The following is a 17,457-nucleotide window of genomic DNA, read 5'->3' on the forward strand; positions in this document are numbered from 1 at the left end:
AAAAAAAATCATAACAAAGGATATATGTAAATAGCGGCCTGGCTAATAAGCCAGACGCGAATCAGCCGTTGGCAAAAACAAAAAACAAGACAGTGTGATATTAGCCAGGCTATATAAAGGGTACCCAAGGCCTCCCTGCTCGGGTTTCAGCATCAAGTGCTGGATTGGGAGATGCTTCACACTACATAATGGTGCATAAGGCTTCTTACAAGTTCAGTTTAGTTTAAGTTGCACATAGACATTCCTGCAAGTATTTCACAGCAATACGAACGGAAGTGCATTTCACAAATTCATTCTGAAAATGAAATGCAAAAAATTCCAAAATGATGAATCCTAAAATCATTTATTTATGCCGTCAAATAAAATGAAAATACTAGCTTCAATGTATCACTGACACTCTAGCACCTGTCCAGCCCACTATATATTGCAGTTTTTACAATCGGTTATTGATATGTAAAGAAGACATTTACATTATTTACTTTTTACCAGCACACCGTTTAGAGAGCTCTGTCACTGTCTATCAGACCGAACATGTCGTTATAAAAACAACATAATCTAGCCATGCATTAAAGATGAAAAAACAATGTTAACATGTTAAAAAACGGGATATGACAAGAAAGTCTAAAACAGTTACCATACCAATAAATGTGAGATACTGCAGTAGTAAATGTTTGTGTCACAGAGGGCCAAACATTAAGTCAGGTAATGTCGGTTAAAAAAAATAAAAAATAAAGTGCAGGGAAATAATTCCAGTTGTTATACAAAGTTCCAGTTGAGGTGAAAAACAAAAAAACTATTTTAAAGAGTCCAGGGTGGTTCAGAAAGCAAAAAAAAAAGAGAAAACCTGTGTAAACCGTGTGTGTCGCAGAGCGGAAACAGCACATCTAAAACACACGACACGTCGCAGGCTAGTCAGGGGTAAGAGGGAGGCTGCACTGGAGTAACTCGAGAGAGAGGTTTATTTGCCTTAATCTTTTATTAAAGGTACAAAGTACAAAATAAATGACGGGTCCTGTATTTGCACGGTAATAAAAAGAAAAGGCAATAAACCTATATATCCAGAGTTGTTCCACTCAGAGGCCCCTTTTCCCACCAGGTTGCTTCCAAAATGGGAACCGGTTCAGTTCTTTTTGGTTCTTAGTCTCCATGAGCCAGAGCTCAAGAATTGGAACGTTAATTATGAATTGACTGTAGCAGAACCATACCTATATATTAGATTGTTGTCACCATGAAACTTCCCCGATTGAGTACTTATACACGAAGACAATGATTTATTGTATTACACATTTTACATTTTTATATATGCAAATGAGGCATTATGTAGGAAAATATGCGAACATCGAAAATATGAAAAGGCTACTACTGTGGAAGGGTTATCATGTATTAATTTACTTGTATTAATCCTATAAACAATTTAATATAGGTCTAGTTTCCCCCCCCCCCCCCCCATTTTGGAGCTCATTTGGAACCAAAAAAAGAACCGGTTCCGCCTTCTTAAGCGCTACACACACCGTCTGCAAACGCCGCGCGTCAAAACAGCCACCTACGTTATTTTCAATGAACCTATCGCACACCGGCGGCGTCCGACGCGCGTTCACGCCTCGCCTGACGCTCCGATACGTCACTGTTCTATTTTCCAGCCGCGTCTCTGCGCACCGGGTGTGTGTGTTGGGCTTTAGCTGTGCTAGCTTCGGCCTGCTCCTGTGACACCGTCACGCCATCCGGCCCCGTGCTGACGACATCGCCCTTTCTTCTAACTCGCAAGGAAACACGTTGCGTTGCAATGAGTTGTGAGCTTGTGGAGCGCGCTGCGATTGCGTCGTTATGTGTAGGGTTGGAATCTTTTTTTCTTTTTAGGATTAGCGGTCCGATTCCTTAACACGTCGAACTGTTCTCGTGGTCTGAGGACCGCACCCGCCCCCCTGGAAGTATTGAAAAGCGACGCGCGCAACTGGGACCACCCAGTGCAGTGACAACCACGCCGGGCACCAGGTGCACGGGCCGGCGCCGAGTAATTGTCAGGGAATGAGTTAACGGTTAACGGTCAAATTTGTACACTCTCAAGAGTTGTTATGGTGGTTTGAATGAGCCCATATAAATTAAAACCACTAGTATTGCAATTGTATCGCGCGACAGACATGAAGATCCACATAAACAGCTCTGACTTTAGTGTGATAAAAAAAACGGGTTTCTGGAAACGGTTCCGAAATGTGATTGAACCGATTCCTGGTTCCTCAATGTTGGATCCAGTTCAGTTCCTCCGGGTTTCGGGAATCCAAGACTATATAGCTGTGTGAGCTTGGGCTAAAATGTGGCGCACGACACTCGGGTACAACTAAAAATGTAACGCAGGTGGTTCCTTGTGGGGGTTCTAAATGGACCCGTCCTAGCCTAAGGGATTTAGACTCTTGTAGACGTATTTATCGACTCTGACGTCATCACAAGTCTAAGCGACCTTGCCCCCATGGGTAGCTGTCTGGAAAGCTGTGCCTCAGAGTAACTCTTAACTTGTACAAATGCGCAACAGAACCCTAGCGGTGGTCAGGGTTCTGTTGCGCATTTACACTGGAGGGAAATCCAAGATGCATGGATGCCAGATTCCGAGATAAAGTGGATTAAAATACTTAAAAAAAGAGAGAAAACTACGGGTTGTAATTGCTTAGCGTACGCTTAGTGTGCGGCAGCAGGGAAAGCATCTTAGATTTTAGCAAGTTAAGTAAAGTTTTGTACAAGTTAAGAGTTACTCTGAGGCACAGCTTTAAAGACAGCAAACCAAGGTCTCTTAGACCAGGGGTTCTCAACCCGTGGGTCGCGACCCCACGGGGGGGGGGGTCGCCAAATTATTTTGGGGGGACCGCAAAAAAATAAAAATAAATCTGAAAATGGAAATAAAGAGTTTACAGTGCAAACACCTTCCTTAATGATTATATCTGGTTTCAGTATTTATTTATGGTGTATTGTCTCTATTATTAAGGTTATTGTAGCAGTCAATATATATTGGGAGGGGGGGCGTGACGGGGGTCCCGTGACATTTGCCAAAGCATTTCCGGGGGTCCCCGGGCCAAAAACGTTGAGAACCACCTGTCTCAGAGACTCTCGTAGAGAGTGATGACGTCAGAATCGATAAATACGTATAGACTACGAGAGTCTAAATCTTAGGCTGTATCTCTGTATCTCTCAGAGATACAGACGTGGAAGGGACAGGACATCCCTTCCTTCCACATCTGTATCTCTGAGAGATACAGATGTGGAAGGAAGGGATGTCCTATCCCTTCCACATCTGTATCTCTGAGAGATGTGCAAATGGAAGCGAATGGACCTGTACTGTACTTGTACATTTCTCAGAGTTAAAGGAGTAGTTCACCCAAAAAAAAGGGGCTTCCCTGGGCCAATAATGTGATGACCGGTGGAGACTCCTATACCGGGGCGGCAGTGGATCAGGGGTAGAGTTGCCGGGTTTGGGACCCGGAAGGTTCCCGGTTCGGAACCCGCGGCTCCCCCAGAGTTAATAGTGTCGAAGTGTCCTTGAGCAAGACTCTATGCACGATCTATGTAAAGGTGTATACATGTGTGTGTGTGTGTGTGTGTGTGTGTGTGTGTGTGTGTGTGTGTGTGTGAATGGGTGAATGTAATGCACAATCTATGTAAAGGTGTGTGAATGGGTGAATGTAATGCACAATCTATATGTAAAGGTGTGTGAATGTAATGCACAATCTATGTAAAGGTGTATACATGTGTGTGTGTGTGTGTGTGTGTGTGTGTGTGTGTGTGAATGGGTGAATGTAATGCACAATCTATGTAAAGATGTGTGAATGTAATGCACAATATATGTAAAGGTGTGTGAATGGGTGAATGTAATGCACAATCTATATGTAAAGGTGTGTGAATGTGTGAATGTAATGCACAATCTATGTAAAGGTGTGTGAATGGGTGAATGTAATGCACAATCTATGTAAAGGTGTGTGAATGGGTGAATGTAATGCACAATCTATGTAAAGGTGTGTGAATGGGTGAATGTAATGCACAATCTATGTAAAGGTGTGTGAATGGGTGAATGTAATGCACAATCTATATGTAAAGGTGTGTGAATGTGTGAATGTAATGCACAATCTATGTAAAGGTGTGTGAATGGGTGAATGTAATGCACAATCTATATGTAAAGATGTGTGAATGTAATGCACAATCTATGTAAAGGTGTGTGAATGGGTGAATGTAATGCACAATCTATATGTAAAGGTGTGTGAATGTGTGAATGTAATGCACAATCTATGTAAAGGTGTGTGAATGGGTGAATGTAATGCACAATCTATATGTAAAGGTGTGTGAATGTGTGAATGTAATGCTCAATCTCTGTAAAGCGCCTTGGATAAAGGCTCTCTATAAATGCACCGTTTACCGTTTTTTGACAGCCGAGGTGACCCAACACCCGATTGTCAAATTATCGGTTCAGGAATGCGACCAAAACCAAAAACAGTCCCAATGAACCCAAGGCTTCACGGGATGTGTAATTGATAGAAAATAAAAAAATAAATTGCGTGAACTACTGCTTTTAAAATGAAAACCTTTCCGGTCCACAGGTGCGTGTCTAGTGTCCACAGTCGGGCGCCTGTGTCCGCGGCGGCGCGCACGTGACACGTCAGGACCTGAAGACGTGCACGGCGCGCACCACGTACTGCCGGCAGATGGGGCACTCGTTCATGCGCTTGCCGCAGCGGCTGCAGGTGACCATGTGACCGCACTCCAGCAGCACGCAGTCGATGGGCGAGTCCATGCAGATCCGACACAGGTTCTCCTCCAGACGCTTGGCCGTGGCGGAGTCTGGAAGCAGAAGAGCACGCGCGCACGCACGCGCGCACACACGCACGCGCACACACACACACAGAAAAAAACTTTAACTCCACGTGGTCCATTCGCAGTCAGGCTGGAAATGACATGTACGCTGTACGACTAAAACGTTGGGTTTATATTCAAATGCAACAACTTCTTTAAAACAGCATTGCTTGAATGCAATAAAATCAAACGCGTACCTTCAGTGCTTGGTGTTGTGGTCGACACTGGAAAGAAAGACAGAGAAATAATGAATCATCCAAATAGATAAAGAAATCATTCAATAGAAATGGTTGCAACTAAGGATTTCAAGCTGATGCCAGAAATATCTGTAGGTTTTGTGCCAGAACAAAATGACCAGTCAACTTTATACAGTAGGTCTCACATTTAACTTTGCGTTACTGTGCAGTGTGTGTGTGTGTGTGTGTGTGTGTGTGTGTGTGTGTGTGTGTGTGTGTGTGTGAGAGTGTAATGCACACTCTATGTAAAGGTGCGTGAATGGGTTTTTGCCAGCAAATTTCTATTTTAGTTTTAGTAATAGTCTCTTGAATGGTTTTCACTTAGTTTTAGTCACATTTTAGTCTCCTGGAATGTGTTATGTTACTAAATCTCATGAGATTTTAGTCGACTAAATCTACAGGTCGTTTGTGACCAGATTTGACATTGAGCACATTCCAGCTTTTCACCAGAGGAGAAACACTTTCTTTTCCTTTCTTCAAAATGAATTAATAGCACAGGCAGACTCTTCACATACTAGAGCATGTCTGGAATAAGTGTCAAAGCTGAAATTGACATTTAAATATGAAATAAATGCTTAAACATGTAGCTATAGGTGTAATGTTAGAGACCACAGAAGTGAACCTTTTCAAGCCTGTTTTCTCAACCCGCTGTTTTCTGCAAGACATTACTCTAGAAGCCATATCTCCAAAACTGGTGGGTCAAACTGAACAACCAATATGTCAATTTGAAGCTATGATTCCCTGCTTTGATATGAAATGAAAAAACAAAAATTCAAAAAAATCCAATGGCAGTCTCCCAGTCAAATTTGGTCACATTTAGTCGACTAAAATGTATTTTGGCGGGCATTACGCCGGCATCAAGGCAGTCGTAATGACTCATACTGGATCTCTTGTCCACTAGTCCCTTCCTAACATTTTAGTCTATAGTTTATATTGTTGACGAAATTGTCAATACATTCAGTCTTAGTTTTAGTCATCATAGCTTAGTTTTCACTTAGTTTCCATTTAGCTTTCGTCAGTGGAAAAAGGTAGTCGACGAACATTCTTCGTCTTAGATCTAGTCGACGAAAACAACACTAGCCGACAGTCACGTTCCTCTCTTGCTTCTGAAGAAGGCGGTCGCATCTTTTTCTCTCTCCCTCCCTCTCTCTACCTATTCCCTGCCTCCCCCCCCCCCCCCCCCCACCACCCCTATCTTTCTTATTTTTCTTTTTTTCTATGATGTAAAGAGAAGTTTGTGGCGGCGCGACCCGTGTTGCTGCGGCACTCAGCACACATGTTTTCTGCTGTTAGAGTTGTAAAGAATGACAAATAAAGTATATCTATCGATCTACCTTGTCCTTGTGTCTGGAGGTCTTTCTGGTCGTTGTAGAGGTGGGTGACTCTCTCCATCAGCTCCCACTTCTCACAGCAGCCCTTGAAGTTGACAAAGTTCTGGGCCAGGATCTCCTTGAGCTGGCGGACGGTCAGCCCCTCGATGTCCTCCACGCGGCTCAGGTCCGACAGGGAGGCCCTCCGGCCGGGCAGCAGGCTCTCGCCGTCGGAAGACTGCCCCCCAGAGGACGGACGGGAGGACAACCATTTATTTGATTTATTTGCACAATGAAAACGGTACAAACGTTAACATTATTAAAAAAAGACACTGAAATAAGTGCAGTATACAGTAGGGATGCATGGACCTGGGACCATTATGACAATCACAACATGTCACATTTGGCCAGGGGAGCATTTTACACATTTGCTCCAAGCCATTGTTCTTACATCAAATAACCCATTTAGATTCTAAAATAAATGGTGTAAAAAATCCTGACAGTTTTCTGAAAAGCCTATTTGTCTATGTCAGTAGTGGTGCTCAACCCTTTGCATGTCAAGGACCCCCAGAATTATCTGTATTCGGCCACGGACCCCCCATCTGAAAATATGTTGTTCCAGGCCCCCCGCCCCCAGAAGCACAGATTCGCTCTGAAAGAATATACTGTATATTCAAAGATTTGCGGCACATTATTTTATCTACAAGCTTGTAGATCTGCTATTTTTCAATAGCTAAAGCATAAGGGGTTCCCGTCCTGAATGGGTTCAAACCCGCTGTCATCCCTCATCCACCTAGAAATGTTGAATTCACAACGAGAGGCTCATTGAATACATGAAGAAATGAATGACCAAACAACCTGCCAACCAATTATATGTCCCTTTTCTTTGACTGTCCAACAGCCCTCCTCTCAGAGACACAGACCATAAGTAAACAAACATTTCATCGTTATTATATAATGACCATTAGTGAGCTGGACCACTTACAGGTTGAAAATGGGTCAAGAAACTCCCCCTGATGCGATTAAATGACCACTCGCAGAGAGTTGGACCGACCCATTTTCTACAAATAGAAGCCATGTTTTAAAACAGGCCAGGCGTTTAACAAAAAACAAACCTTCTCGTCGTCGTCCTCCTCGTCTTCCTCATCGTCGTCATCATCATCATCCTCCTCCTCCTCCTCCTCCTCTTCGCCCTCTTCCTCGTCTTCCTCAGAGACGTTCAGAGAGGCGTGCTGGGCGGCGGGCTCCTCACCCGCTTCATAGAGCTGTCAGAACCAAGGAGACATACACACACACTTCATAGAGCTGTCAGAACCAAGGAGACACACACACACACACTTCATAGAGCTGTCAGAACTAAGGAGACATACACACACACTTCATAGAGCTGTCAGAAGAACCAAGGAGACATACACACACACTTCATAGAGCTCTCAGAACCAAGGAGACATACACACACACTTCATAGAGCTCTCAGAACCAAGGAGACATACACACACACTTCATAGAGCTCTCAGAACCAAGGAGACATACACACACACTTCATAGAGCTGTCAGAACCAAGGAGACATACACACACACTTCATAGAGCTGTCAGAACCAAGGAGACATGCATGCACACTCCCTCAAGGACCCCTTTGGGGGTCCTTGAGGGAACCTATAACTGCTGTAAATATACACCTACCGGCTGATCGGCGTGTTCCGAGTCGGGGGAGTCGGAGGAGGAGGGGGGGCTGCCGGGGGGGCCCTCAGGGGCCGCCGCCACCACCAGGGGCAGGAGGAACTCCTCCGGGGGGGAGGAGGGGGTGGGGGGGCCGTTGCTATGACGACGACAACGACGGGGTTGGGGGGCGGTCTCCGTGCTGCTGCCACGCCCCCCACCGCCGCCGCCGCCGCTGCTGCTGCTGCTGCCGCTGGGGAGGTGCTGATCCAGGACCAGCTCCACCAGCTCCTCCTTCTCACGACACATCTGGGTGGGAACCTCGTGCAGGTGGAGGTAGTCCCGCAGCTCACGCACCTTGTTGTGCGCGCGCGTCCGTGCGTGTGTGTGAGTGTGTGTGTGTGTGAGTGTGTGTGTGTGTGTGTGTGTGTGTGTGTTGTGAGGTGGTTGGTGGGGGGGGGGGGTGAAAGGGAAAAGTAAAACGTTAATAATAATAACGCTCATGAATATAGTTACAATAAGATGTGTTTTCAAAACACACAACCCAAGACGATCCAGGTTCTCGCACTATAGATACGTGTATGTGCAAATATTTCGGCTATGCAGCCTTCATCAGAGCATGATGCGATGCTCTGATGAAGGCTGCATAGCCGAAACGCGTTAGCGTTCCTTTTTGGTGTGTGCCAATAAAAACAAATGGAAATGTGAGTACCTTGTCCCCCGCTTGTTTCATTTTTGGATGTGCTACCTTTTTGGAAAAAAAATTAATTCCTATTTTTTGATGTATACTTGATTTGGGTTTGGCACTCCACTGAAAGCCGCAACCTCTTTTTCTCATTTAGACACTTTATACTGTATACATGTATACTGCTGTGTACGTACAATATACTGGCCATTTCTTACCTTACTACTTGTCTGTGTTTTTATTTATTTATGTTGTTATTGTTGCTGCATGCATGCTGCTTCCAGGAATTGAAACACTTGAAATGACGCTGTCTGTACAAATTGGCATTAGTCTCACTGTCAGCCGTGTAAACACATGCACACTAACTAACTATAATGAATGCTCAAAGCGCTTTACAATGGTCCATAATCCATTCATTCATACATTGGGAGGTGAAGCGGCGAACAGTCGACGCCAGCGTCCTCACTTCCCACATTCACACACCAATGGTGGCGAGCTCACACCGACCGACTCATTGGAGGCGATGCAGGGTTCAGCGTCTTGCCCGAGGACACTTCGACATGGAGGAGCCGGGATTCAAACCGCCGATCATTGGACAACCTGCTCTACCTCCTGAGCCACAGCCGAACCGACAATAGAGGTATACCAATGAAGGGACAGCAGGTTGAAAGGGGATAAGAAAAGGCTCTACTAACCAATAGCCATGCTGTCCTATAGGCATATTATTTTTTGAGGGGCGCAAGCCCCTCAAGAAATGGCTTGCACAGCTTTTCGAAGATGACCTCATATGGCAGCCAAGTTTATGGGATTTGTAATGTTTGTTTAGAAACCCAGAAACCCGTCCATCAGTGACATCATTTATGGGGAATCCAAGCTAATAGAAACTGCAGGCTTTTATAGTCCTGGAAAGTTGCAATGCGAAAATGGAAGCCACCGTTCTCACGATAATACAAATTATCAAATTATTATAAATGCTAAAATGCCTAACGATGATGTCACTGGTGGACAGGTTTCTGAACTGCCCACACAGCCCTCCTGAGACTGAGTATAGGGGAAAAAATGGTGCCATTTTATCATGATTATTAGTGAGGACCTATTATATGAAGATAGGTTGAAAAGTGCTCCTTTAAGCCCTGCATCCATGTGATAATGAATGATGATCATATTCATATCACATTATTATTATTATTCTTCTGCCTGTAAATGGTCGCTTTCATAGTTTCTTTCATCTGCGGGAAAATCATCTCCTCAGATGTATTGCAAGTTACAGCAGGTCTGCTGTAACTTGCCTTGTTGCCTTGTTGTCTCGCATGCGAATACAGTAATATCTTACCTGAGTATAGAAAGTACATTACGTAGTAGTAGTACTCACTATTCTGCCAAGAATGAGAACGGTACATACAGCAAACTGTACAGGGAAATAGGGCATGATGACGTGTGAATGCCTCTCCTACTACCAGTGTCCCAGAGAATTGATTTTAAAAATGTATTACTTGTCTATAAATCTGTTTGTGGCTTTGGGCCCAGCTACATCTCAGACATGCTGAAGCCATATGAGCCCCTCCAGAACCCTTAGGTCATCTGAGGCTGGCCTACTGATAGTTCACCCCGATAGCTGGAACAAAACATGGTGAAGCAGCATTCCACCATTATGCACCACAAACCTGGAATAGCATTCCAGGTTACATTAGAAAATCCCCAACCAACCGTTTTTAAGTCAAATTTAAAAACGTTGCATATCCCAATTAACTGTGTTTCTATTAAAGGTGGGAGTATCTGTTGTAATGTAATGTAATTGTGTCTGTTATCTGTATTCATTTTAAAGTGCACTGTTGCACTCTGTGTTTGTTGTTATTCTGTAAAGCACTTTGAATTGCCTCGAGTATGAAAGGTGCTATATAAATATAATTGCCTTGCCTTGCCTTGCCTTGCCTTGCTGTCTATGGCAGCAGCTTTATGTCATTTAGTTTCGCCGCGAACATGTACCTATGCCTGACCCATTCTGGGGCGGGAACCCCTTTCGGTGTTTCAAACATTATGTTATGCTTTAGCTGTTGAAAAATAGCAGATCTACAAGCTCATAGCGCGGCACCGAGTGCCGCGCTATGAGCTTGTAGGTCTGCTATTTTTTGGAAAAATTGTTATTGTTATATAAGGAGGAAGAAGTTTTTCGTGAGTAGTTTTTATGTGGGCACCCCCACTAACCAGGTCATTAAGTATGCCTGGTTTGCCTGGTGGGTGGTGATGGGTGGTGATCCACCTGAACTGAAGCCGCACCCACAGCTGTAGTAGTTGTATAATAAAGGGGGAGGGGTTAGGGGAGGGGCTGATAGTGTGATGTCACTATATTACTGTTTTTTTTTCCATTGGCACGTTTGAGTGTCAAGGGTTTTAGCCTCCAGGAAGAAACCCTAAATACAAAGTGAATACACCACCATTGCACCAAAAATGTGGCACTCCATCTTTAAAGGGACACTTCACCCTTTTTGCAAAAAAATATATGTTAATGATGTTTAGAAGCTTTAGATCACTTTCCTGGGGGTATTTATGTGTGTAATATGTGGTTTTAGATATTTTAGATTGTAGCAGTGAGCCTGTTGTCTCTGATGTCATGGACACTGGTCTCACTACCTTCCTGGACTACAATTCCCATAATTCTTTGGTGCACTGCTCCTCCTTGTGGATAGGGGGGAGAGCTGTCTTACTGAGACAACATGTAGTCCAGGAAGGAAGTGAGCCCAGTGTCCATGACATCAGAGACAACAGGCTCACTGCTACAATCTAAAATATCTAAAACCACATATTACACACATAAAGACCCCAGGAAAGTGTTCTAAAGCTCCTAAACGTCATTAACATATATTCTTTTGCAAAAAGGGTGAAGTGTCCCTTTAAAGAATCGTCCTCAGGTCTAAAAGTAACACCGTACAGAAGCAAGAGAGCCGGAGCGAGCTCACCTTGAGCCTCATCAGCTGGGCGCGGTCAAAGAAGGTCCCGCGGAAGCGCTGGCACGTGTGACACAGTGGCGGGCGGAGAGGCTCCGCCCCCACCGAGCAGCGCCCGCAGAAGCTCTTCCTGCAGTCCACGCAAACATGCTGCACACAGGAGACACGTTACCGTTATTAAACATGTTATTAAACACGCTACCGTTATTAAACATGTTATTAAACACGCTACCGTTATTAAACATGCTGCACACAGGAGACACGTTACCGTTATTACAAACATGTTACAGTTATTAAACATGTTACAGTTATTAAACATGTTATTAAACACGCTACCGTTATTAAACATGCTGCACACAGGAGACACGTTACCGTTATTAAACATGTTACAGTTATTAAACATGTTACAGTTATTAAACATGTTACAGTTATTAAACATGTTATTAAACACGCTACCGTTATTACAAACATGCTGCACACAGGAGACACGTTACCGTTATTAAACATGTTATTAAACACGCTACCGTTATTAAACATGCTGCACACAGGAGACACGTTACCGTTATTACAAACATGTTACAGTTATTAAACATGTTACAGTTATTAAACATGTTATTAAACACGCTACCGTTATTACAAACATGCTGCACACAGGAGACACGTTACCGTTATTAAACATGTTATTAAACACGCTACCGTTATTAAACATGCTGCACACAGGAGACACGTTACCGTTATTACAAACATGTTATTAAACACGCTACCGTTATTAAACATGCTGCACACAGCAGACACGTTACCGTTATTAAACATGTTATTAAACACGCTACCGTTATTAAACATGCTGCACACAGGAGACACGTTACCGTTATTAAACATGTTACCGTTATTAAACATGTTACAGTTATTAAACATGTTACAGTTATTAAACATGTTATTAAACACGCTACCGTTATTAAACATGCTGCACACAGGAGACATGTTACCGTTATTAAACATGTTATTAAACACGCTACCGTTATTAAACATGCTGCACACAGGAGACACGTTACCGTTATTAAACATGTTACCGTTATTAAACATGTTAGTTATTAAACATGTTACAGTTATTAAACATGTTATTAAACACGCTACCGTTATTAAACATGCTGCACACAGGAGACACGTTACCGTTATTAAACATGTTACCGTTATTAAACATGTTACAGTTATTAAACATGTTACAGTTATTAAACATGTTATTAAACACGCTACCGTTATTAAACATGCTGCACACAGGAGACATGTTACCGTTATTAAACATGTTATTAAACACGCTACCGTTATTAAACATGCTGCACACAGGAGACATGTTACCGTTATTAAACATGTTATTAAACACGCTACCGTTATTAAACATGCTGCACACAGGAGACATGTTACCGTTATTAAACATGTTATTAAACACGCTACCGTTATTAAACATGCTGCACACAGGAGACATGTTACCGTTATTAAACATGCTGCACACAGGAGACATGTTACCGTTATTAAACATGTTACAGTTATTAAACATGTTACAGTTATTAAACATGCTGCACACAGGAGACACGTTACCGTTATTACAAACATGCTGCACACAGGAGACATGTTACCGTTATTAAACATGTTAGTTATTAAACATGTTACAGTTATTAAACATGTTACAGTTATTAAACATGTTATTGCTTGTGTGCTTGCGGTTATGCTTAGGTTAGGATTTGAGGTAGGTTTGTTGTTTGTCGGACCAATGACTAGTCTGCACTAAGTACCATGGGATAGAAGGTAGGCCGTCGGTCTAATAATGACTGTCGGACCAAAACACCTGTCGGAACTTAGGATCCAAAAGGAAGCATGCACATCTCCAGAAATTCTACAGGTGCTGGTCAAAAATATACGTAGGTCAGGTGTGATACCTGACGAAGACCCGCAAGGGTCGAAACGTTGTACCAAATACATTTAGCCTGGGAGCAGAGAAACAGTGTGCGGACAATCCGGACATCCCTTCCTTTTCATTAGGTGATAAGTAAGGTGACCACCGAAACGGTGGCTAGTCAAAACAGAGAGGTGTGTTTGGGGTGAGCGGTGAGTCTCTTACCACCGCGGCTCAGTGACGTCATGTTGTAGTTTTAGTCAAAACAGAGAGATGTGTTTGGGGTGAGCGGTGAGTCTCTTACCACCGCGGCTCAGTGACGTCATGTTGTAGTTTTAGTCAAAACAGAGAGATGTGTTTGGGTGAGCGGTGAGTCTCTTACCACCGCGGCTCAGTGACGTCATGTTGTAGTTTTAGTCAAAACAGAGAGCCTTAATGCACGTGTTTTGTTTGTTTTTTTAACGATTACTGTGATTTAAATCGTGTAAAGTGTTGTGTAAAGTTCCAGATGTAATTCCGCTACCGTCTCACCTTCCTCGCTGTGGTGTCAAAATGGCCTCCGCATGCCTTACACAGCTGTGTGTGTGAGGTGGTCTCGGAGGGGCTGATGACGCCCAGATGGGTGCAGGCCTGGCGCCATGAGCTGCCGTCTTCTTCCACCGTGGCGGTGGGCTTCACACCGGACTGAACCAGCTAGAGGAGGCCGCGTACATACCCCTGTCTGCACACGCGCACGCGCACACACACACACACACACACACACACACACACACACACACACACACACACACACAAAACAATTAAAAGAGGTAAAGACAGCCAAGCTTTTCACGTGCGTTTACGCACACAAGCGAGCCATGCATAAGCGCACTTAGAATAGAATAGACCAATAGCTATAGGTGGGTGATGTGCGCGTGTGTGCGTATAGTATACGCGTGCTGAAAAGCCTGGTGTAGCTCGGCCGAGAATCACAGTGTCATTTAGATTTTATACTTTGGCTATTAAAACAAAGGAAAGGTCCCGCACACACCGTCAAGACACTGTTGCTCTTTATAAGGTCGACGGTTCGGTCGATTGTCTGTCCTGATGAAGATCTAATCGACCAAAACGTCAACCTAATAAAGAGCAACATTTTTGCAAGTGTCTCGACTGTGTTTTCTTTGTTTTTCAAAGAACCTTTTCCCTTTTTAATATATGCTCCATTGCCCTATACGCACCTGTGACTATAGCCTTTTCTGAGGTGTGCATCGGCCTTTTGCTGAAATACTTTGGCTATTAAAAAATAGAAAGCTGACTTGGTTGGTGCCACACTACTGTGGCAGTGTCTCAGGGGTAGTAGTGGCCGGTATAGAGCAGCCAGATGGGAACCATGACGTTCCCCAGTCCGATCCCTGTGGGCTCCCCCAGAGTGAGTGTGTCCTTCAGCCAGACTCTGACTCTGTGGGCTCCCCCAGAGTGAGTGTGTCCTTCAGCCAGACTCTGACTCTGTGGGCTCCCCCAGAGGGAGTGTGTCCTTCAGCCAGACTCTGACTCTGTGGGCTCCCCCAGAGTGAGTGTGTCCTTCAGCCAGACTCTGACTCTGTGGGCTCCCCCAGAGTGAGTGTGTCCTTCAGCCAGACTCTGACTCTGTGGGCTCCCCCAGAGGGAGTGTGTCCTTCAGCCAGACTCTGACTCTGTGGGCTCCCCCAGAGTGAGTGTGTCCTTCAGCCAGACTCTAAAGTTAAGCCCAACACACACCGGGTGCGCAGCGACGCGACAACGACGCGGAAAATAGAACGGTGGCCTATCGGAGCGTCAGGCGAGGCGTGAACGCGCGTCGGACGCCGCCGGTGTGCGATAGGTTCATTGAAAATAACGGAGGCGGCTGTTTTGACGCGTGGCGTTCGCAGATGGTGTGTGAGGCCCTTGACTCTGCACCCCTAATTACTCCCGATGTGCACGCCGGTGCACCGTGCATTGCATGGTTGCATTCATGAATGTGTGTGTGTGTGTGTGAATGGGGGGGTGAATGTAATGCACAATCTACGTAAAGCGCTTTGGATAAAAGCGCTATATAAATGCGCCATTTCCACTTGTCTATGAGCTTGTAGATCTGCTATTTTTTGAAAGATCATGAAAATGCGTGCAAATCTTTGAATACCGGTACTGTATATATTTCATAGCAAATCTTTGCTTCTGGGGGTCACGGGAACATGCTATGTTCAGATAGAGGTCGGCAGCCAAACAATGGTGTTTGGTTGAGTTGAGAACCACTGATATGGAGTTTAAATATAAAATATAAATATAACGTTTGAGAAGTTGAGAACCACTGATATATCAACGTATAGGCCTATACGTTTTATATTCTGTCTTTTTTTTCTCTTTCATTTTTAGAATGTATAAATAAAGGTCTTCGGACCTCAACGGGTTAAATACAAGCAACATAACATTGCCCAATAGGAGACCTATTCCATGTTACGTTATGTACGTCAGGGTGTCGCATTTTGCATTTTCATCTATGGAAGGAGAAACATCACGATAATAAAAAAAGATCATCATTTTTTCACCCATTTCAAAACGTTGCATCACCACAAGTGATGCAATTGTCCTGCACCATCATTAACACACACACACCCACACACACGTGTGTGTGCGTGCGTGCGTGTGTGTGTGGGTGTGTGTGTTGGTGGTAGCAGCCCAGTGGGGGGCCCTTGAGGGACCCCCACTAGCTGTCACATCATCACACTGATCATGGTTGTCAGGGAGGAGCTATAATCCCTCATGGCAACACCCCTGGTGCCTGGATGGATGCATGGATGGATGGATGGATGGATGCTGATATAACAATGTGGACTGTGGATGGATGGATGGATGGATGGATAGATGGATGGATGCTGATACAACACTAGTCTAGATGGATGGATGAATGAATTAATGAATGGATGAAACATGGATGGATGGATGGGTGGGTGGATGATGATGGTGGTGATGGTGGTGATGGTGGTGGTTTATCATCCATCATTGAGCAACAGAGATATCAGACATGCAGGCATGCAGTCTCTGGTTGCTGGATCTCATGCTTATTATAGTGAATCGTCTGGCCAATTTTGTGCAACCTGCACCGAATCGAATGACAAGACATTAAAAAAAACACAACACAACAACATAGCATACCGGTCGTTTTGCGTCTCTCATGTGTGTGTGTGTGTGTGTGTGTGTGTGTGTGTGTGTGTCAGTCAGTCGGTGATGCTATATCAGACAGCCTCCTCCGACAATTACCTGTCTAACCAAACGCGTGTCCGTTCCGTGACAGCCATGGTGATCTGCTGGTCCGTCTCAGATGATCCATTTGCGGTCCAACGGTTTTGCAGACCACGCAACCCAGGCCTAAGCAGGGTTCCAGGGAAGGCTTTTATAGTCCCGGTGTGTGGATGCTGTGGATCTTCTGCGTGCGTGCGTGTAGCGGACGGTGCCTGGCTGTTTGGGCCATGAAGCCACAGTCGGCTAGCTACGATGTTTTTTTTGTTGTTTTTTTTAAACCAGCGTAGCACCCGAGTTTGTGACCTATCGAATAGCGTGACTCGATCCCGCAAGAAGAAAGATTGATTGATTGAAAATGGCACAGATTGCAGAATGGTATACAGTCCTTGGACTCCAAGGAAGATACAGATCAGGTGATGAATTGAAAACGGTGGACCCTCTAGTAAACAAGTGTAATGCTTAATATGGTGTCGTCCACTCACAGTTAACAGTTTAGTTAATTGTGCTTGAAATGTATACGTACTTCTGCAAACTGTTAATACTTCAATCAATCAATCAAAGTAAATACAAGACTATGATAAAACCAGAAAAAGCACTATTAAATAGCCTCAGGGTCCTTCATTTTCAATCCATCATGAATTATGATTTTTGGACTAGACT

At 44.3% G+C, this 17,457-nt stretch overlaps 1 protein-coding gene and 1 long non-coding RNA gene across 3 annotated transcripts; one reads left to right on the forward strand and one right to left on the reverse strand.

Annotated features, from left to right (window-relative positions):
• Positions 1–3,287: 3,287 nt before the first annotated feature.
• LOC308326592 lies at positions 3,288–4,388 on the forward strand. Of its 2 annotated transcripts, none has more exons than XR_013965107.1 (3): positions 3,288–3,570; positions 3,651–3,746; positions 3,805–4,388. It is a non-coding gene; the product is annotated as an uncharacterized lncRNA (long non-coding RNA). The 2 variants fall into 2 exon arrangements; XR_013965108.1 differs by having other exon boundaries at positions 3,651–3,692; positions 3,837–4,388.
• A 179-nt stretch (positions 4,389–4,567) lies between these two features.
• On the reverse strand, positions 4,568–14,420 carry LOC308327686 (E3 ubiquitin-protein ligase rififylin-like; the record flags this gene model as incomplete). The annotated part of the gene is made up of 8 exons (XM_080781211.1): positions 4,568–4,818; positions 5,028–5,054; positions 6,401–6,614; positions 7,492–7,641; positions 8,061–8,393; positions 11,679–11,816; positions 14,089–14,250; positions 14,406–14,420. 8 exons carry the CDS (start codon positions 14,418–14,420, stop codon positions 4,637–4,639), a joined length of 1,221 nt encoding a protein of 406 aa, XP_080637337.1. The 3' UTR covers positions 4,568–4,636.
• Between the last annotated feature and the right edge of the window lie 3,037 nt (positions 14,421–17,457).

This window comes from Protomyctophum bolini (assembly GCF_963924005.1).
Source record: "Protomyctophum bolini genome assembly, chromosome: 13".
NCBI classification, from domain to species: domain Eukaryota; kingdom Metazoa; phylum Chordata; class Actinopteri; order Myctophiformes; family Myctophidae; genus Protomyctophum; species Protomyctophum bolini.